General features: G+C 42.8%; 1 protein-coding gene across 2 annotated transcripts; it reads left to right on the top strand.

Moving 5' to 3' along the window:
* Positions 1-1,518: 1,518 nt before the first annotated feature.
* PRPSAP2 (phosphoribosyl pyrophosphate synthetase associated protein 2) lies at positions 1,519-16,459 on the top strand. 2 transcript variants are annotated; one of them, XM_083872673.1, is made up of 12 exons: positions 1,519-1,632; positions 3,765-3,884; positions 4,316-4,466; positions 5,602-5,654; positions 5,780-5,846; positions 6,436-6,608; positions 7,528-7,643; positions 11,075-11,130; positions 13,412-13,560; positions 14,071-14,141; positions 15,078-15,224; positions 15,745-16,459. In XM_083872673.1, the coding sequence occupies exons 3-12, from the start codon at positions 4,348-4,350 to the stop codon at positions 15,901-15,903; spliced, it is 1,110 nt and encodes a 369-aa protein (XP_083728799.1). In that variant the 5' UTR covers positions 1,519-1,632; positions 3,765-3,884; positions 4,316-4,347; the 3' UTR covers positions 15,904-16,459. The 2 variants fall into 2 exon arrangements, with proteins under 2 accessions (XP_083728799.1, XP_083728800.1); XM_083872674.1 differs by lacking the exon at positions 3,765-3,884.
* Positions 16,460-16,601: the final 142 nt, after the last annotated feature.

Below are 16,601 nucleotides of genomic sequence, written 5' to 3'. Positions count from 1 at the left end.
AAACACTGGCCTGTGAATATTTAAAGTGGAAAATGCAGCTTGTAGTGGCAGAAACGCGGTTTCAAGCTATGAACTTAATGTTGTCCCTTCGCAGGCGTGTTTGGTGAGCTAGCCTGTGGCTTTTCCTCCCCTTTTATGTTAAGGCCAGCATGGACTGAAATATCTGCTGGGATGATCAGCCTTGCTCCAGTGCACCCTGCAGTCTGGGAATAATCAAATTTAATTGCCTTTTGTGAGAAAAGCTGCAGCAGAAAGTACCTGATTTGTAGCTTTATGCTAAATGCTACAATTCTGATCCATAAAATGCTGTTCAACTTGGGCGTACTGAGAAGCATAATTTAAAACAGGTTCTAATTGTGCAGTCTGGGGAAAAAAACATGGTGTTTGGGTTTTGCATTTAAAGGAGGGATGTGTGTCTGTGTGGGATGACTGCAACTTCCTCAAAGCAGTTTTGTCATGGGTGTCTAGGGATAAAGCTTCTTTATTTTTTTTTTTTTTTTCTTCTTTTTAAACAAGGTGACTGAAGTAAGACTCTCATTTCAGATGACAAAAGAATCTTTGTGCAACTCAACCAATGTATGGGGCAAGGAGAGTCCTGAGAAGACTCTGGAAAAATCATGTGCGCTTTTTGACAAGGAACTGAGTGCCCACTGATAGTTTCTGTTCTTAATTTACTTTGCAGAAATGCCTCTTTTTCTACACTTTGCTGATGGCAAAGGCCAGATGGCAGCTCGGTGTGTGGAGGGGATGGAGACAGATGCCCAGAGCAGTGTGGCAGCTGCCCTTCCATCTCTCTCTGGTGGGGATGCAGATGTGGGAGCTCCAAAATAATGTCACCTGTGGACATCACTGTGTAATTCCACATGGATTTTGCACTGAGGGTAATTTTTGGTGGAGGAGCAGTTGAATTGTGGTGTTGGGGTCCTCCCATCATCCCAGTTGGGGACTCAGATCTGTACTTCTCTTTCTCAGCAAAGGACAACAGGGCTCATGACAGGTCTAGAAAATGGGGTTTATACGGAATGGCTGAGCTGGGTTTGTTCACTCTGGAGGATGCTCAAGAGTCCTTGTTCTCTCCAACTCCCCGAAAGGATGTTGCAGTGAGGAGGCAGGTCTTGGAAATGGCCTTAAGCTGAGACATGGGAGATTCAGAGCAGATACAAGAAAAACTCTTTTCATTGTCTGTGTGGTCAGGCCTTGGGACAGGCACCCAGGCAGGCGCCGGAGTCACCATCCCTGGCGGCGCTGGAAGAGGCACCCGCACCTGACGACGGGTGATGCGGTTTCGTGGGACCGCTGGGCTGACGGTCGGACTGGATGATCCTGAAGCTCTCCTCCAACGCTGACAACTCTAAAATCCCAATATTCCGTGACTCCAAGACGCCGTCCCGGCCCCAGGACTGCGGCGGGCTCGGGGGGAAGATGGCGGCGGGTTCCCCTCAGCGCGGGGGGGAAGGGGGGGGCACCGCCTGGGGCCCGCCCCGCCCGCCCGCGCTCCTCCCGCCCGCCCCGCCGCCATCTTGCCCGCCGAGCACCGGAGGGGCTGAGCTCCGTCGCCGCCTCTGCCTCTCCCCCTCCTTCGCCTCCGGCCGGGCCGCCTTCTCCCGGGGGCCGGGGGGCCGGAGCCGGCAGGTAAGGCCTTCAGCGAGGGGCACTCCCGTCCGCTCAGCCCATTTCAGCCGGCTGTGTGAGAGCAGACATCCCCCCCCCCCTTCCCCACACGGGGTTCCGACGCCTGAGGAATGGGCTACATCGCCCTCTCCCTCGGGGCATGGAGAAGCCTCTCCTTGGCGGCCCCTTTTAGGGGTTGCTCGGGCTGCCCGGCAGTCCCACAGGCTCGGGGCAGCGGTATGGGGCTGCGGCGTGTCCGCGCCGCTCTCGGGGCGGAGGGATGGGATCCATGAGATCCACGGGGCCTGTGTGACCCACCTGGAGCATCCCAAGGACTGGTAGGGAGCTGTGGGCTGCAGGGCTCTGTCAGCCCAGGGGGATCGGTGAGTATGGAGGGATGGAAAAAATCCCTGCGGGGAGATGGGTGAGAGGGTGCAGGTTCCCTCCATCCCGCGCAGTCCATTCCTTAGTACCATGGTTATCCCATCCAGTTGTTCCTGCCTCTGTAGCTTTCTGTGTGGACATGCTCAGTTGGTGGAGGCGTAAAGCCATGTGTGCCCGGTAATTGTTGTGCTCGTCATGATGTGTCTGTGTAATTGTGTGCAGCCAAAAAGGAGAGGCAGGAGTTTGTGCTGCAGCCTGTTCTGTGGTGCTTGTGTTCAACCTCAGAAGGCTGGCCCACCTCAAACCAGAGGGTTATGGTCCCATCTACCCTGTCATGTCTTTGCACCTCTAATAAAGTTTTGTGAGCTTGCTTTCATCCCAACACCTGTTTGAAGGGTCATATATCCATTTTACTCTCAAAATGCAATTTCCCTGCCCACACACACACACCATAGCCCACTTGTAGCTGCTGAAGTACATCCACAAGAAAGTTCTTGACCTGTAGTTATGTGAAGAGCAATATTCACTGCTGCTTGTGAATACATCAGTGCATTGTGGTGTAAAGTGCACCCTCAGCAATAGTTGGAAGCCAACAACTCATCTTTCCAGATCTCTCATTTCCCTAATCTGCGGAACAAAGAAGACACACAGCTGGATAAAAATATGCCTTCTGAACACTCTATGAATGTTTCTGGTGACATGGAAAGTTGCCTCCATGCTGTTCCCATCCAGACACACAAGCAGGGAGCTGTCAGGTGCTGTTCTGAGACCTAAAAGCATTTCAGGTCTGTGCTGGCCCAGGTGGAGCTGAGATGGATCTTGAACACCATCATGAATTTTTGATGGAGGGCCATTAGGTGACAGCTGGGAGTTGCAGATAGAGTGAGTGAGCAGCAGAGCAGAGACACGCTAGCTAAGAAATGGGGGGCGGGGGGGGGGGGTTAATTTGAGAGAGATACAGGTCTTGCTTTGGGGATATTGGGGGCCCCTCTGATTTTAGTGCATTGCAACATTCAGACATTCTGGGGGCTGAAATTGTCACTGTTTGTGCTCAGTCTGTGCAGAGTTTGGAAGTTCTGATGACAGGCAGGTTTTCACTCACAGCAGTCGAGCAGAGCTCAGCCTTGGCACCAACAGATTTGTTGTTAGCAAGTTCCTGACTTGACTCTGGCTCTTCTCAGGAGTGAGTTGGGTTCCTCTGACAAAATTAAACTGAGCCAGACTGTCTGGTTGTAAAGGAGGTGTGAAGGAGTTGCATTGCAGACAAATACAAAACTCTCAGTTGTTGTTTTGGAGTGCTTAATAGTTGATACATCATCAGCTTTTTCTAACCAATTACATGTGACTATTGGATAATTCTGTTTCTCAGCAGGGAGATGTTTACCAGGAAAGAAGTCACTGATGTAGCTGTAGCTTCTGTTTACTTTGGTTTAGATTATGCCACTCCTATTTCATGTTTCCAGTCTCCTACATAATGCTGAAATGGATGATGAAGGATTGGATTATTTATGCAGCAGAAGTGAAGTGCAGCAGGATTTTGAGTTGAATGCTGATCTGTCCAGGGCTGCTGGTCATTGGGATCTTTTTTTTTTTTTTTTCCTTTTATTTGACTAAAATGTTATAGTCGAAGTAACCATGAAAATGTGATTTACAAAGAATAATAAAAAGATGGAATCCCATCAAATTCTTGGCAAGATTAGTGGGTTTTGCCTTTATTTGAAACAAAATTATACTGATTTCCTCCTGATATTTTTCTCCTGTTTTCACAGGAGAAATATTGCTTTCAAAGAATGACAACAGCTGCTCCAGCAAGTGGATTTGCTGTGCAAGAGGTCATTATATACAGCTGCCAGCTTTATTGAATTCTTCCTTACATTTCATCCTTATTTGTAAGTTTCTAAGTTACTGGGAAGTATCAAAAAGAGACTCAGCTGTGGAAATAGACTCTTCTAGCCAGGGCCCAGGAGCTCTTTTTAGCTCAGTTCTACCCCTGACTGTCTTTGTGATTTTGGAAAAATCCATAAACGTTGCTCAGTTCTGGAAAATGAACTGGACAAGCTGATGGAAAAAAAGTATCAGTGATACTGGATGATACCCTGAGGAAAACAGTTAAAAAAAGGAAAAAACCCTGGTGCTAGAAGGTTGTCTTGGGGGATCTTTGGAGAACTGTAGGGAAGCTGTTAAAGTGGAGATAACAGATTTTAAGGATGCTGGACTATTCAGGATTCTGGGACACTACACTTTCTCAACAGAGAAGATGCATGTCTTGTTCTGTTTTGGTTTTTTACCATGGATTTAAATGGTCTTTGATCTCTTGCAGCCTTTTAGAAGCGGCAAAACAACTTAGGGTTGATGTTTTGTGTGCCATCAACTGAATTTGGGGCCATCATGAATATCACCAAGGGTGGGCTGGTGCTGTTCTCAGCTAATTCCAACTCCTCATGCATGGAACTGTCCAAGAGGATTGCTGAGTAAGTGAAGTCTGCAGGGAATTTTGTGATCTTGGGCTTATTCTGGTGGGATTTGTTTTACTGGACACTTGATTTTTCTATTTAAACAAAGTTACTTGGGAAAACTGCCATAGTTTGCAAGAATATGGAGTGTGCTCTGTTGGAGAGTGAATTTCAGCAGCTCAGCAGAGAGAGCAACTTGTGTTTGAATTGTTCCGTGGCAGGTTGTGATTGGCTGTAGCAATTTTGTAGGAAACACGTGGGATAATTAATGTTTGCATAGTGTTAAATCATCATGAAGGAGTTTTTACTCCTTATAGTGGGTTTTTTTTTTTAGGCAGGAAAACTACATCCCTCCTGCTCTCTGTGTATTTCGGATGGGAACATTTCTTTAGCTTAAATTCATTAATAGCTTCAGCAGAACTTTCAGGACTTAAGTACATTTTTACTGTGCTAATGAGGATGTATAACATTATTGGGAATATTAGACAGGATGTATTTCTTCCAGAGGCTTAATTACCCAAAGTTAGGTGTGATAGGAGGAGAAGGGGGGGTGCAAAGGAACTCAGGTTATGTGTGGAAAGAATTTGGGCTGATTGCAGAGCATACTCTGGTCTCCTCTTTGTAGTGATGGGGTCTAGCTAATGCTGGCTAGGAACAAATACGGCAGATATTAGTCTTCCATTATCCATAAAAAAGTGCTTGCAACTCTTTCCTCTTCACTCCAGGTTGGCTTTTTTCTATAGAGAAGAATGATTTAAAAGCAGTATTTTTAAGTATTGAGCATGTGTATGTTGCCACATATGTGTGTGTGTGTGTGTGTGTGTATGTATATATATATATAGGACAAGAAATATATTAAAAATTACAAAATGTTACATGATTTAGTATCCCAGTATTTTTTTTTTCCTGCTGCTTGTTCTGAGCTTGACTGGAAAATACGTTTAGCACAGTCTGCAGTGCAGCTTTTGGAAATTGTAGGTGCTTTTTAAAGAGATGTTAACTGTAATTACTGGTTTATGGTTTGGCATTTTCCTTCCTTGCTTTTCTCCCACGGAATGAAGGGTTTTAAGTAACTGTTGCATTATGTGGGATTTACATTTGATTTGCCCTTCCTCTCTCCGTATTGACTTCCACCCTTTTTCTGTTCCCGCAGGCGCTTGGGAGTTGAGATGGGGAAGGTTCAGGTTTATCAAGAGCCAAACAGAGGTGAGCATTTAATTAGCAAAACTGGAAATGTACTTGACACTGATTTGAATGTATTGGTTCCCCTTCTCTTAGACTCCAAAAAGAGTTTTGCTCTTGCAAATAATACATGTTTCTCTTCCTGACAGAAACACGAGTGCAGATTCAGGAGTCTGTGAGAGGAAAGGATGTATTTATCATCCAAACGGTTTCAAAGTGAGTGTTCAAAGACCCTGTGCTAGCATTTGGTGTGGGTTGTCCATAGGAATGCTTCTGGATTTCATTTTTAATCACCTTTTATGTTTGTGATGCAGTGTAATAAGCTTAGATTAACTAGATGGAGACCTTTCTTTGTGAAGGATTTTTGTTATTAGTTTTGTTGTTTTTTTATATACAGCTTTGACATAAAATTTATTATTTTAATTTTTAGTGACTATATCAATAAAACCTTCCCCTTGGTCTCTGCATTCCTTCCCTAAGTGTATTCTTTTGCTTATGTAATTCTCTTTAAATTCTTCTCAGCTCCCTGTCTCTAGCACCATCACAAAGTTAAGATGTAGGAGGAACGTTTCCTGGGCAATGTGTCCTGTGATTCAGAAATTCTTTATTTTATATAAAAAGAACTTTACAAATGCTAAGACCTTTTTTTTTTTTTTTTTTTTTTTAATGGCAGGAGAAATGTAAATCTTAGTTGATGACCAGTTCTCAAAAACATGTGCCCTCTCCATCTCTGCTGGGTGTAAATACTGTGGTGAACACAGGGTTTTTCTCCACCAGCTACAGAAGCAGATGTTTCTCGTTGCAGGGATGTGAACACCACAATCATGGAGCTCCTGATCATGGTGTATGCCTGTAAAACCTCCTGTGCCAAAAGCATTATTGGAGTGATTCCCTACTTCCCCTACAGCAAACAGTGCAAGATGAGGAAAAGGGGCTCCATTGTCTCCAAATTGTTAGCCTCCATGATGTGCAAAGCTGGTAAGAATGTGGTTTGTCCTTGAATAATCAGAGCAAGGGGAGCTCCTGCTGTCAGCTTTCAGGTTTAAAGAGATCTGTACAAAAATCTGGACTCTGTTTAAAAGTAACTGCCAAGCTTTTCACTCATTTAAAACCTATGTAAAAAAGAGAATGTAATTAGAAATGTTTCCAAATGTTGAGTTCATAAAAAGCCCAAATTTGATACAACCATTTTACGTTGAGTTGTACTGAGCTGGCAAAATGAGTCTGCTGGGCTGAGCTGCTTTGGTATCCACCTCTCACAATACCATCCTTTGCCTTTTTTTACAGCCTGGAACAGTTGTGCCTTGTCATTTCTGTTCTGTTTTTTTACTTGTCGGATGAATGCACTTTGTCCTTTAAATTTGAGACCATGTGGGAGAATGAGATTATTCATTTTCACAGCCTTCAACGCATTTTCTACTTCTTTCCTTTCACTTCCATCCCTGGGAAAAAGCAGGCAGTTGTAACAAACTGTGTGGTCTGGGTTGTTATTTTGAGAGAAGTGGTTTTTGATTAGGAGCTTGGTCCATTTATCAGAGGTTCAGAATTAATGAGCATGCCAGGGTCTTGCTGTGTGACACAGGACAAATCAGTGCTTCCATTTTGTCCCATGTCCAGTGGAGAAGGCTCTTGCCTGCCTCAGTGTGGCACTGCAGAGTCAGTTATGTGCAGTGTTCTGAGGTGCTTTTTAAAAAGTCACTGTAGAAGCCTCAAAACACATTAATGCCAGTGCTTAAGAGGGACTAAAATGAATTTATTATGTACTTTCACTTAGTGTTCTCATGCAGCTTAGAGATTTTCTGGACAAACAGCAGTGAATCTTAGAAAAATAAACTGTCTGTTCTCTTTTACTTTTGTTGATGTGCTTCTCTGCATGTCTTATTAATTTGTTTTAAAGGACTAACTCATCTTATTACCATGGATCTACATCAGAAGGAAATTCAGGGTTTTTTCAATATTCCAGTTGATAACTTGAGAGCATCCCCATTTTTACTCCAGTACATCCAAGAAGAGGTGAGGAAGGCCTGTTATTACAGTTGGTTTTGTTTTAATTTTTATTTTTTTATCATGTCTCAGGGCATCTGAAACAAGTCCTTCTGAAGAGATTAACTTTTCAAACTGAATTTTAAGGGGGGAAGGGTTGTGTTGGGGCAGGGAGTGGTGTTGGGAGCTTTTGGTTCTTCTCTTCCCCACATTTAATTTTTGCTTTCCTGACGAGCTGATGTTTTCTTACCCATGCAGCAATGCTGTTTTCTTTCTTAGATACATTCCCCTAACACTGAAAAAAAATTTTGGATTTTCTTGCTCTTGATGTCCTCTTCCTTTCCTATTTCCAGTTTTCTTGACATTTATAGGATGGGCTGCTTGTGTGGGTATAGATTTAAATCCCATAATAAGAAACCCTTTGGAAGTTGTAAACTCTGAGAGAGGCTATTGATTGTGCTCTGAAAATCAGGCTGGTGGGTGGAAATCTCACCCACTGTTTGTTCAGACTGCATGTCTTGACTTGAGGAGCTTAACTTGGGATGTTCTGTGCCTCCGTTTCTCCATCTTATTTTTATAAGGGTTTTAAGAAGTGCTGCTGGTAGATTGGCCTGTACAAAATGTGCAAATGATAATTGTAGGTATAAGATGCACGTTAAGCCTCTGACTAATGGTAATTTGGAATAAAGCAAGTGCTTTCTTCCTGGTGAGAGAAAAGGTTTAGCTCACTCTTGCTTTTGAATCCAAGCTATTTCTTTTTATAGAGATAGGAATGCCTCAATTTTAAAAACAAAACACACCCCACCCCACCCCCTTAAAGAAACCTAAACCAACATGATTTTGTTATGACAGTATTAAAATCTGTTTGGGGAATCAGTTACCATTTGAATTCCTCATTATCATTTCATTTGGTAATAGAGTCAAAGAAGATGGCAGAACAAAAGTCCAGGCTCTGGCTTTGCCACAGTCTTGTGTTCCAGGAGAAAAATGTTGCACATCGTAAGGACTTCTAGCTTAAAAAAAAAAAAAAAAAAAAGAACAAAAATCGAAAACCAAATACACAGACACAAGACAAGTTTTGCCTTTATGTGTTGCTTGAAAGTGTGGTTTATGGTCAGTAAAAAGATCATGGTCCTGTTTTGGTCTTGAAACACATTTTGATTCCTGAGCTTTTAATGAGTCACACAGAATTTTTGCAGCTTTGAGTCTGACACTGCTGTGCAGTCTAACAAATGAGCATTTGTAGAGATCTGAGGCATGTGGAGAGAAGTTTTAAAGGATATTTTCAGTCCTTCATCCCTATGCTCATCCATGAGGGGACTTTGTAAAACCGAAGTTAACTGAATGGATCTGATCACATGGGATCTGTACTGGCAAGTACCTTCCAGCCAGATCATGTTTAGTATCTGTGCTTAAAACTTTGATCCATTGCTGCTCAGGGGGAATTTAGTATCCATCTCAGGTTCCTGGTGGCCACAACTTGCTGGATATCCTGTGCTGGGAATGCCAGAGTTTTCAAAGCTGTGGGAATCATGATGAGATGGACTGAAGAGCATGAAATGGAGTCCAGCTCGATAAGAATGAAAGTCACTTAAAAAACATTTCACTGAAAGTTAGGAGGATGAAGGCTTGTAGTTGTTGCCTGCTGGAAATTTATGCCTAGAGGTGAAGAGAAGGACTGTTATGGGATGAAGACAGTCCAGTCAGTGAGATTCCTGTGATATGAAAATCGTTTGGTGTTTCCTCTGCGTGCTTGGCAAATGTTGGACACTTTGTGGCTTCTCTTTCCTTTGTGCAGGTGTTAATCCCAGAGTGACATAGCCCTTTGTTACATGGGCTTGTTGACACCTCAGTGTCTTTGGAATGACATTTCTGGCTTACTGACTTCATTTTTGAAGAGCTGAGAACAAATTTGGTAATTTGGCAGGGGAAAAATGAGGCAATGGTGTCTGAACTAGATCAAAGCCTTTATTATGTCAAGTGACAGGCCCTGCCTTGTCCATGCCTTCCATCATGTTAATCTTTCTAGCCTCTTGTATAACTCAGTTTGTAAAGGACAGAATATGCTGAATTCCCAGTTTATAGGTGGAGTTACCAACATTGCAAATTATTAATGTTGCCAACGTCCTCAGAAAATTTCTTATTTTCTGTTGGTTGAGCCCTTGCCCAAATTCAGATTTTTTTTTCCCATGCCCATTTCAGGTAGAGCTTTTGGAAATAATTAGTCAGTGCAGGTTGTATATTGTTGATAAGATTGTGGAAGAACTTACCTTGCCTGTGTTTGCAGAAACCTCAATATTTCTGTGGTCTGGAATGGGTACTTGACATCTGACAAAGGTGGTGACCCCCATGACAGGGTGTCATCCCCAGAAACCTGTGAATTCCATCCCTAACAGAGCAATTTGCAGGTATTTACTGAAGAGTTTTCCATCCCTTAACGCTGGGATTCTGAGGACTGGACCTGCTCTGTCCAGGACTTTGCTTGGCTAGGACTGTGGTTTTTGGATAGAAGGATAGACAGGTTCTTTCCAAGCTGCTCTCCAAAGAGATGGATTATCCCAGGGCAGCACAGTGAAGGAAAAGGCTGAGTTTGCAAGGAGTGGGGTAAGGTGAGATACCAGAGGGAGTGCAGTTGTAGTTGCTGTAGGAAAGAACTGGAAGTGTGAATGGTGGAATGCTCGAGAAGTTACAAGCCAGATGAATCCAATGTGGAGTCACTGTTTGCAGGGAAAATGGAGGTGAGGATAAGAAACTTTTGAGAGATGGGGACTAAAATGCTGGTTAAATGGGGATCAGGAGTCTGGAGTGAAAAACCAGTATGAGAATGGGGCAGGGGCAGCAAACTCAGGAACAAACTGTGCTTGTGAAGCCTGACTGAAGCACCTGTCAGACACCAGAGGGAAACCCAGATTTCCTGCCCTCATCCTTCTGGTGCTGTCAGCATTTGCAGCAGTATCTCCTCGTGTGAGACTATGCCTCCAGTGACTGTGGAAGTTCTATCCCTTCTGATGGTCCATAGAAAGAGTCAATATGAAGTGATGGAGAGGTGTGAGTTTTCCTGGGGTACTCTCTAAGACAATAGGAAGTTGTAAAATGCGGTTTTTTTAGTGATTAAAGACAGTTTAGTTCAAACAGGAAACTTTAATTTTGATGGTTTCCTGTTTCTTTTGACACTTGTGGGTGTAACCCTGATGTCCTAAAGCAGTTACTTTTCTGTTATCTGTACTATAAAATGGGGTTTATAAAAGGTACAGTTTGAAGTTAATATCTGAATTTTCTAAATACATGTTTTTACTGAGCTGTCAACCATGATCATGTACCATGGATTCCTGAGGTTGCTTTCTTAGGTAAAATGTTCGATGCTTAAAATTATTCTGGCAAAATAAAGTTCTCTGATTCTTACTGAGTTTAAATTTGTCTAAAGATATGAAGTGGACATTGCTATCTGTTATTTACTACAGATACCAGACTACAGGAATGCTGTAATTGTGGCCAAATCTCCTGCATCTGCAAAGAGGTGGGTAAGATCTGCTCTCTTTCCTTAGAGCAGGAAATCTCTGTCGGGATTTTGTTCTTAGGATCAAGTGAAGGACAAATACCCCAATAATTAGAAGATTCAGCCTTCACATCCCTCCCAATTCTCCTCTGTCAGCTGTGTAGTTTTTACATCATCGCTGTAATCATAATAAATCTAAGGGGAGTGGAAAAAAACCATACAAAAGGATGCTTTAAATCAGTACAGTGCTTCTGTTCAGAAGGTTTTTAATCATGTTATATTTGTGTGCAGTTATATTATAAATCTCCTGCTGTAAATGAGGAAAAGTGGCTGGGAGTGTAATGCCATTAATCCAGATGAGTTTCTTAACATGGGCATACCTAAGAACATGGCTGATCAGATCCTAAATACAGATGGTGAAACTGGGTTTGCTGTTTGAGATGATTGTGATTGTGAAGTCTTTGGTGGCTGAATGACTGTTCTTAATTCATTAAGCTTTTTATTGATTTTTGTCCTAAACTCTGGAATTCCAGTGCTGCCAGCCGTGCTGTAAGAGCTGGATGGTGGTTTAAGAGATGCTGTATTTGCTGTGGTGACAAACCAAGAGTTTGTGGAAAAAATACTTAGACTTCCATGCCAACAAATTGTGATACTCTTTGTTTTCCTTATTTTCTGTAACAAATCACCTTTTGTCATCTTTTTCTCCAAAATTAGTTTTTATGATTTCTTTTGGTTTTGGCCAGGTAATTTTATATTTGTTTCTTTTCCATTTCTTTTCCACTGTGCCAGTATTGCCTCTTGGGTGGAGGCAAATGTTCGTTGCAGCATTTTAATGCTTCTTCAGTAATTGTCAATGCCAGCAAATAGACAGATGAATTGCACATCATGCAGTGGTTTGTGGGGGAGAGGAACCCAGAACTGTATTGTTCAGCTTCTTCACATGTTCCTATGAGTATTTAAGGACACCATTTGAAGAGTTACATTGTATTGGGAGAGGGATAATTGGATGTTTCAGCCTAATCCAGACTGAAAACAATCTAGGAGAATACTTCTGACGAATGCCTGCTTGTGAAAAAGAACCCCCTGCATGGTGAAGTTCAGAATGTCTCTGTGGTTTCTGAGCTCACTGGAAAATTAATAAATCATTTGGCTTTGAACTTTATTCAGTTTAATACTGCATTTTAAGGTAATTAATATGGTTTTATTGATAGGATTATTCCTGCTAAGTCATAACCCTTACTGTTTGTAATAATAATTACCTGTAATTAACTACTTGCAAAAATATTATAACTGTGTGATAACCACAGGGTGGAAGATTCCTCATTTTTAATTAACTGAGTATCACAATGGGCAAATTATTCTCTGGACTTTGGATTGTTTGGATAGTGAAATAAGGCTTAAGGACAGAGGAGGTGATTCAGGCACAGGTCTGAGATGCTGATGTTAGAGCAGAGTGAATCACTCTGGATGTGCTGGGCTTGCTTGGACCAGCGGAGATGTGGATGGGTGGCTTAGGCATGATCCCAAACCCTTGGGTGTGCAAAGTGAGGTGGGATGAACATGCTAATTTGTATTTGCTGCTTCCAATATCTGGGATGCAAATTCCTATTTTCCTAACTTTCTGCTTTTCCCACTCCCCCAACTAACCTTACACTTCTTTACAGAAATTTCTAATTTTAGTTGAAGAAATACTGGAGTGTGAAGGAACTTCATGTTAGCTAATTAAAAAATCCAAGCTGTTCAAAAATCCAACTGTGGTTTGTCAGGCATAATGATCATCTAGATCCCCTTTTCCATAGGGTATCTCAGATTGTGTGTCAGCAGGTCAGGGATATTGTCTTTATTTAGTACTAAATAAACAGGTTGAAAACTTGTTTTCTCTTTTTATATGAGTATTTTTTCCTATTAAATGTAGACAGTCCAGACATCGAGGCTGTTCTTGGTTACTGTTAGATGTGCCCTGCTCTAAAGCATGGGATCCCAAGGATGCTGGAGGCTGGGAAGTGTTATTTTGGCTCTTGGGCAAAGCAGAAGGGAGTAGTCAGCATTTTGTGACTTGCAGCATTTATCCTGTTGCTTTAAGGCCCATATGGGCACTTTGAAGGTTATTCTGACTTCAGCAAACCTGATAAAAACAAGAGGCAACTGATTCCTTCTATAACTCTCCTCAAATTTTAAGATCCTTTGACTTCCCTCTGAAACATTCGAAATAAGATGAAAACAGGTTAAGATTGCCCATGTTTTAAATGAATTATTTTAAATTTAACCTTTTCTCTGGGTTGTTTTAACCCTTCCCCTGCAGGGCACAGTCGTTTGCCGAGCGCTTGCGGTTGGGAATCGCCGTGATCCACGGGGAAGCTCAGGACGCCGAGTCTGACATGGTGGATGGGCGGCACTCCCCTCCTACAGCCAAATATGTAGCTGCTATCCACCCCAGCCTGGAGATCCCCAGTAAGTAAGTGTGTGTGGGAAAGTGTTACCTGCTGTTTTCCTGGGTTTAGGGGTTGGGTTTGGCAGGGATGGACTGTCTAAAAGGAGTGGTTCTTCACAGAGAAAAAAAAATTTCTTACTGGGAAGAAGATGATGTCTTCTTGCTCGAATGTGGATGTGACCTACAGCTGCACCACCAAAACTGCAGGGCATAAACCCAGCGTAGGTGTCAAGGGGTGACTGAACTGGTTGTGTCTGCAAGCCACTCTCTTTCTGTGCTGAAATTAAGAATTAATTGAATTGGTAAAGAATTCAGGTATAAATGAATATAGGTAATATTTTAATTAAGCTTAAAAATTATTTATGTATTAGAATCCTACTGTTTTTTTCAGTAGTGATGTTGAAATAGTTGTTGCTTCATGTCTCTAATAGTGGTGACCCATCAGACATTTCCAGAGTTCAAATAAATTGTATTAACTTTCTCTTTTCTTTCTCCTTTCTGCCTCTCTGAAAACATTTGTCATTAATCAGTGCTGATTCCCAAGGAAAAGCCACCCATCACAGTTGTTGGAGATGTAGGAGGAAGAATAGCTATCATTGTGGTAAGTGAGATGCCATCAGTTCTCATAAATCAAATTTACCATGGTAAAGTTGCAGAAATCAAATAGCTGTTCTGTATCAGCCACTAAACTTGGGTTGCTGGTGGACTTCTGATAGGATGGGGCAGCAGTGACACCCTCACAAAGCAGGCTGGGAGCTGTGCAGGGATCCACTCTGAAAGCAGCGCTGGGACCTTGTTTCCATGAGCAGAGCAAGTGAAAATTCCTGTTCAGTCCTTACCTGAAGGGGTTCAGGTGCTGCTGCACACCACAGGAGGGGAGAATCACCCTGTTCCTACTGGTCAGTTTAGAAATACCAGTGAAGCTGAGGTGATGGACATGGATTGGTTGGAGCAAGTCTGGAGGAGGCCACCAAGGTGATCAGTGTGCTGGAGCAACTCTGCTTTGAGGAGAGGCTGGGAGAACTGGGATTGTTCAGCCTGGAAAAGAGAAGGATCTGGGGTGACCCAGCTGTGGCTTTCCAGTACCTGAGGAGAACCTGCAAGAAAGATAGAGAAAGACTGTATATAAGGACCTGCAGTGACAGGACAAGGGGGAATGGCTTCAGATTTACAGGAGAGCAGGGTTAGATTGGATTTAAGGAAGAAATTTTTCTCTATGAGGGCAGTTATGGCTGCCCCATCCCTGGAAACATTCAAGGCCAGGCTGTGTGGAACTGTGAGCAGCCAGGTCTAATGGGAGGTGTCTGTGTCTGTGGCAGGGCTTGGAATGAGATGATCTTTAAGGTCTCTTCTATGGTTCCTTGATGCACTCATGATTTCTCTAAAGCAGAGTGTCATCTCTGGGTTTGTCAAGCAAAAGGACAATTTTCTGATGGTCTGGGGTTTGTTACACTTGGTGAAGCCGTGCCGTCAGTCAGATGTGCTGTGTTGGTCTGTCTGCTGTGGGGAACCCTCGGTGACTCTGGGATTTTGGCAGGATGACATCATAGATGACGTTGACACCTTCCTGGCTGCAGCTGAGACCCTCAAGGAGAGAGGGGCCTACAAGATCTTTGTCATGGCCACCCATGGGCTGCTGTCCTCAGACGCTCCCCGGCTGATCGAGGAGTCTGCCATCGACGAGGTCAGTGTGGAGTCTGAGCTCTCATCAAGTGATTTTGGGGTTCTTCTAAGGAAGCAGCTGTCTCCTGATTTGATCATTGACATGTAGCATTAAGGATTTAGATGGGAGGTTCCTGGTTCAGGCTTTATTACTGTGGAATTGTGTGCTGGAATATTAACATCCAAATGTCTTTTAAACTGTAGCAGGACTAAATGTGGGAAGTGATGGGATGCTGAACTGTCAGTATCCAGCACACCTTTCCCTTCAGTGGGTAGGATACTTTTGTATCTCCTCTGGATCTGTGTGGGAGAATGAATGAATAAAAGGAAGGAAGGACAGTGCCATTAGTATCCATGGATACATGAAACCTATGGCAACACATGGCTCTTCCTAAGATTGTGACCCTCACAGTAATGTAAAATGTTATTTTATTAGCCAGGGTGGTTTTGTGGGATCTGTAAAACTCCCTTTCACACTTCCAGTATAAAAGGTGGAAAACATAACAGAGCTACGTCTTCCTGACCATTTCTTCTTCCTGTAGGTGGTTGTTACAAACACAATTCCACATGAAATACAGAAACTTCAGTGCCCTAAAATCAAGACTGTGGATATCAGCATGATCCTGTCAGAAGCCATTCGAAGGATCCATAATGGGGAGTCCATGTCATACCTTTTCAGGAATATAGGAGTGGATGATTAAAGCTTCTTCCTCTAAGAAACACCCCGGGCCAAACTGGAATCGAATGGAGAACGAGCTGTGAAGCATCGTGCTTACCTTAATATTTCCATTGAGCCACTTCTTGTTTTCTCTTGGTTTAAGTATCAAGGTAGAACAGTTTTTAAGATTTTTTTTTCCCTTTGCAGGTTTTTTTGTTTTTTTTTTTTTTTCGGTGGGAGGAGGGGGTTGAGGGGAATAAACAATTTACAAAAACTGTTCTAGTTGCTTTTAGGTTAGTTGCACTATACAGGATGGAAAAAATCCCACAAAACACTTGAGGCAAGAATTTGGCTTCTAAATTAAGCATTCCTTTTCCAAAGCTGCTTGCTACAAGTGCTTTAAATGATAACAAAATGAAGTGACTGTATAATATTTGCATTTTAAAGCCAAAAAGGTTGTACTGTTGTATGCAGTTCAGTGATTTTGTAGGAGTGCTTTTATAGAAAAGCATATGGAATATGCACCTGTATTTATTTTCTGCAACAAAGAATAAAGATTTGTTTTGTGTGAGCTTTCTAAAAATGTTCATGTGCTTGTCCTTTGTCTTCTAAACTCTGTGTCCTTAAATATGGCAGGTGGATGTCAGGGAGCAACAGGGACTTGCTCAGACAGTGACACAGATTCCCAGAGAAGCTGTGGCTGCCCCTGGATCCCTGGAAATGTCCAAGGCCAGGTTGGAC

This window comes from Zosterops lateralis (genome assembly GCF_965231275.1).
Source record: "Zosterops lateralis genome assembly, chromosome: 15".
Lineage (NCBI taxonomy): Eukaryota > Metazoa > Chordata > Aves > Passeriformes > Zosteropidae > Zosterops > Zosterops lateralis.
The sequence above is the reverse complement of the archived record's forward strand: the minus strand, read 5'-3'. Positions and strand labels throughout refer to the sequence as shown.

Bases quoted from the DNA above. Each gene is read 5' to 3' on its own strand.
- PRPSAP2 (XM_083872674.1), top strand. From the start codon at position 4,348: ATGTTTTGTGTGCCATCAACTGAATTTGGGGCCATCATGAATATCACC. The intron at 6,609-7,527 runs GTAAGAATGTGG...TTTGTTTTAAAG, and splicing joins CTCCATGATGTGCAAAGCTG to GACTAACTCATCTTATTACC. The intron at 7,644-11,074 runs GTGAGGAAGGCC...TATTTACTACAG, and splicing joins TCCAGTACATCCAAGAAGAG to ATACCAGACTACAGGAATGC.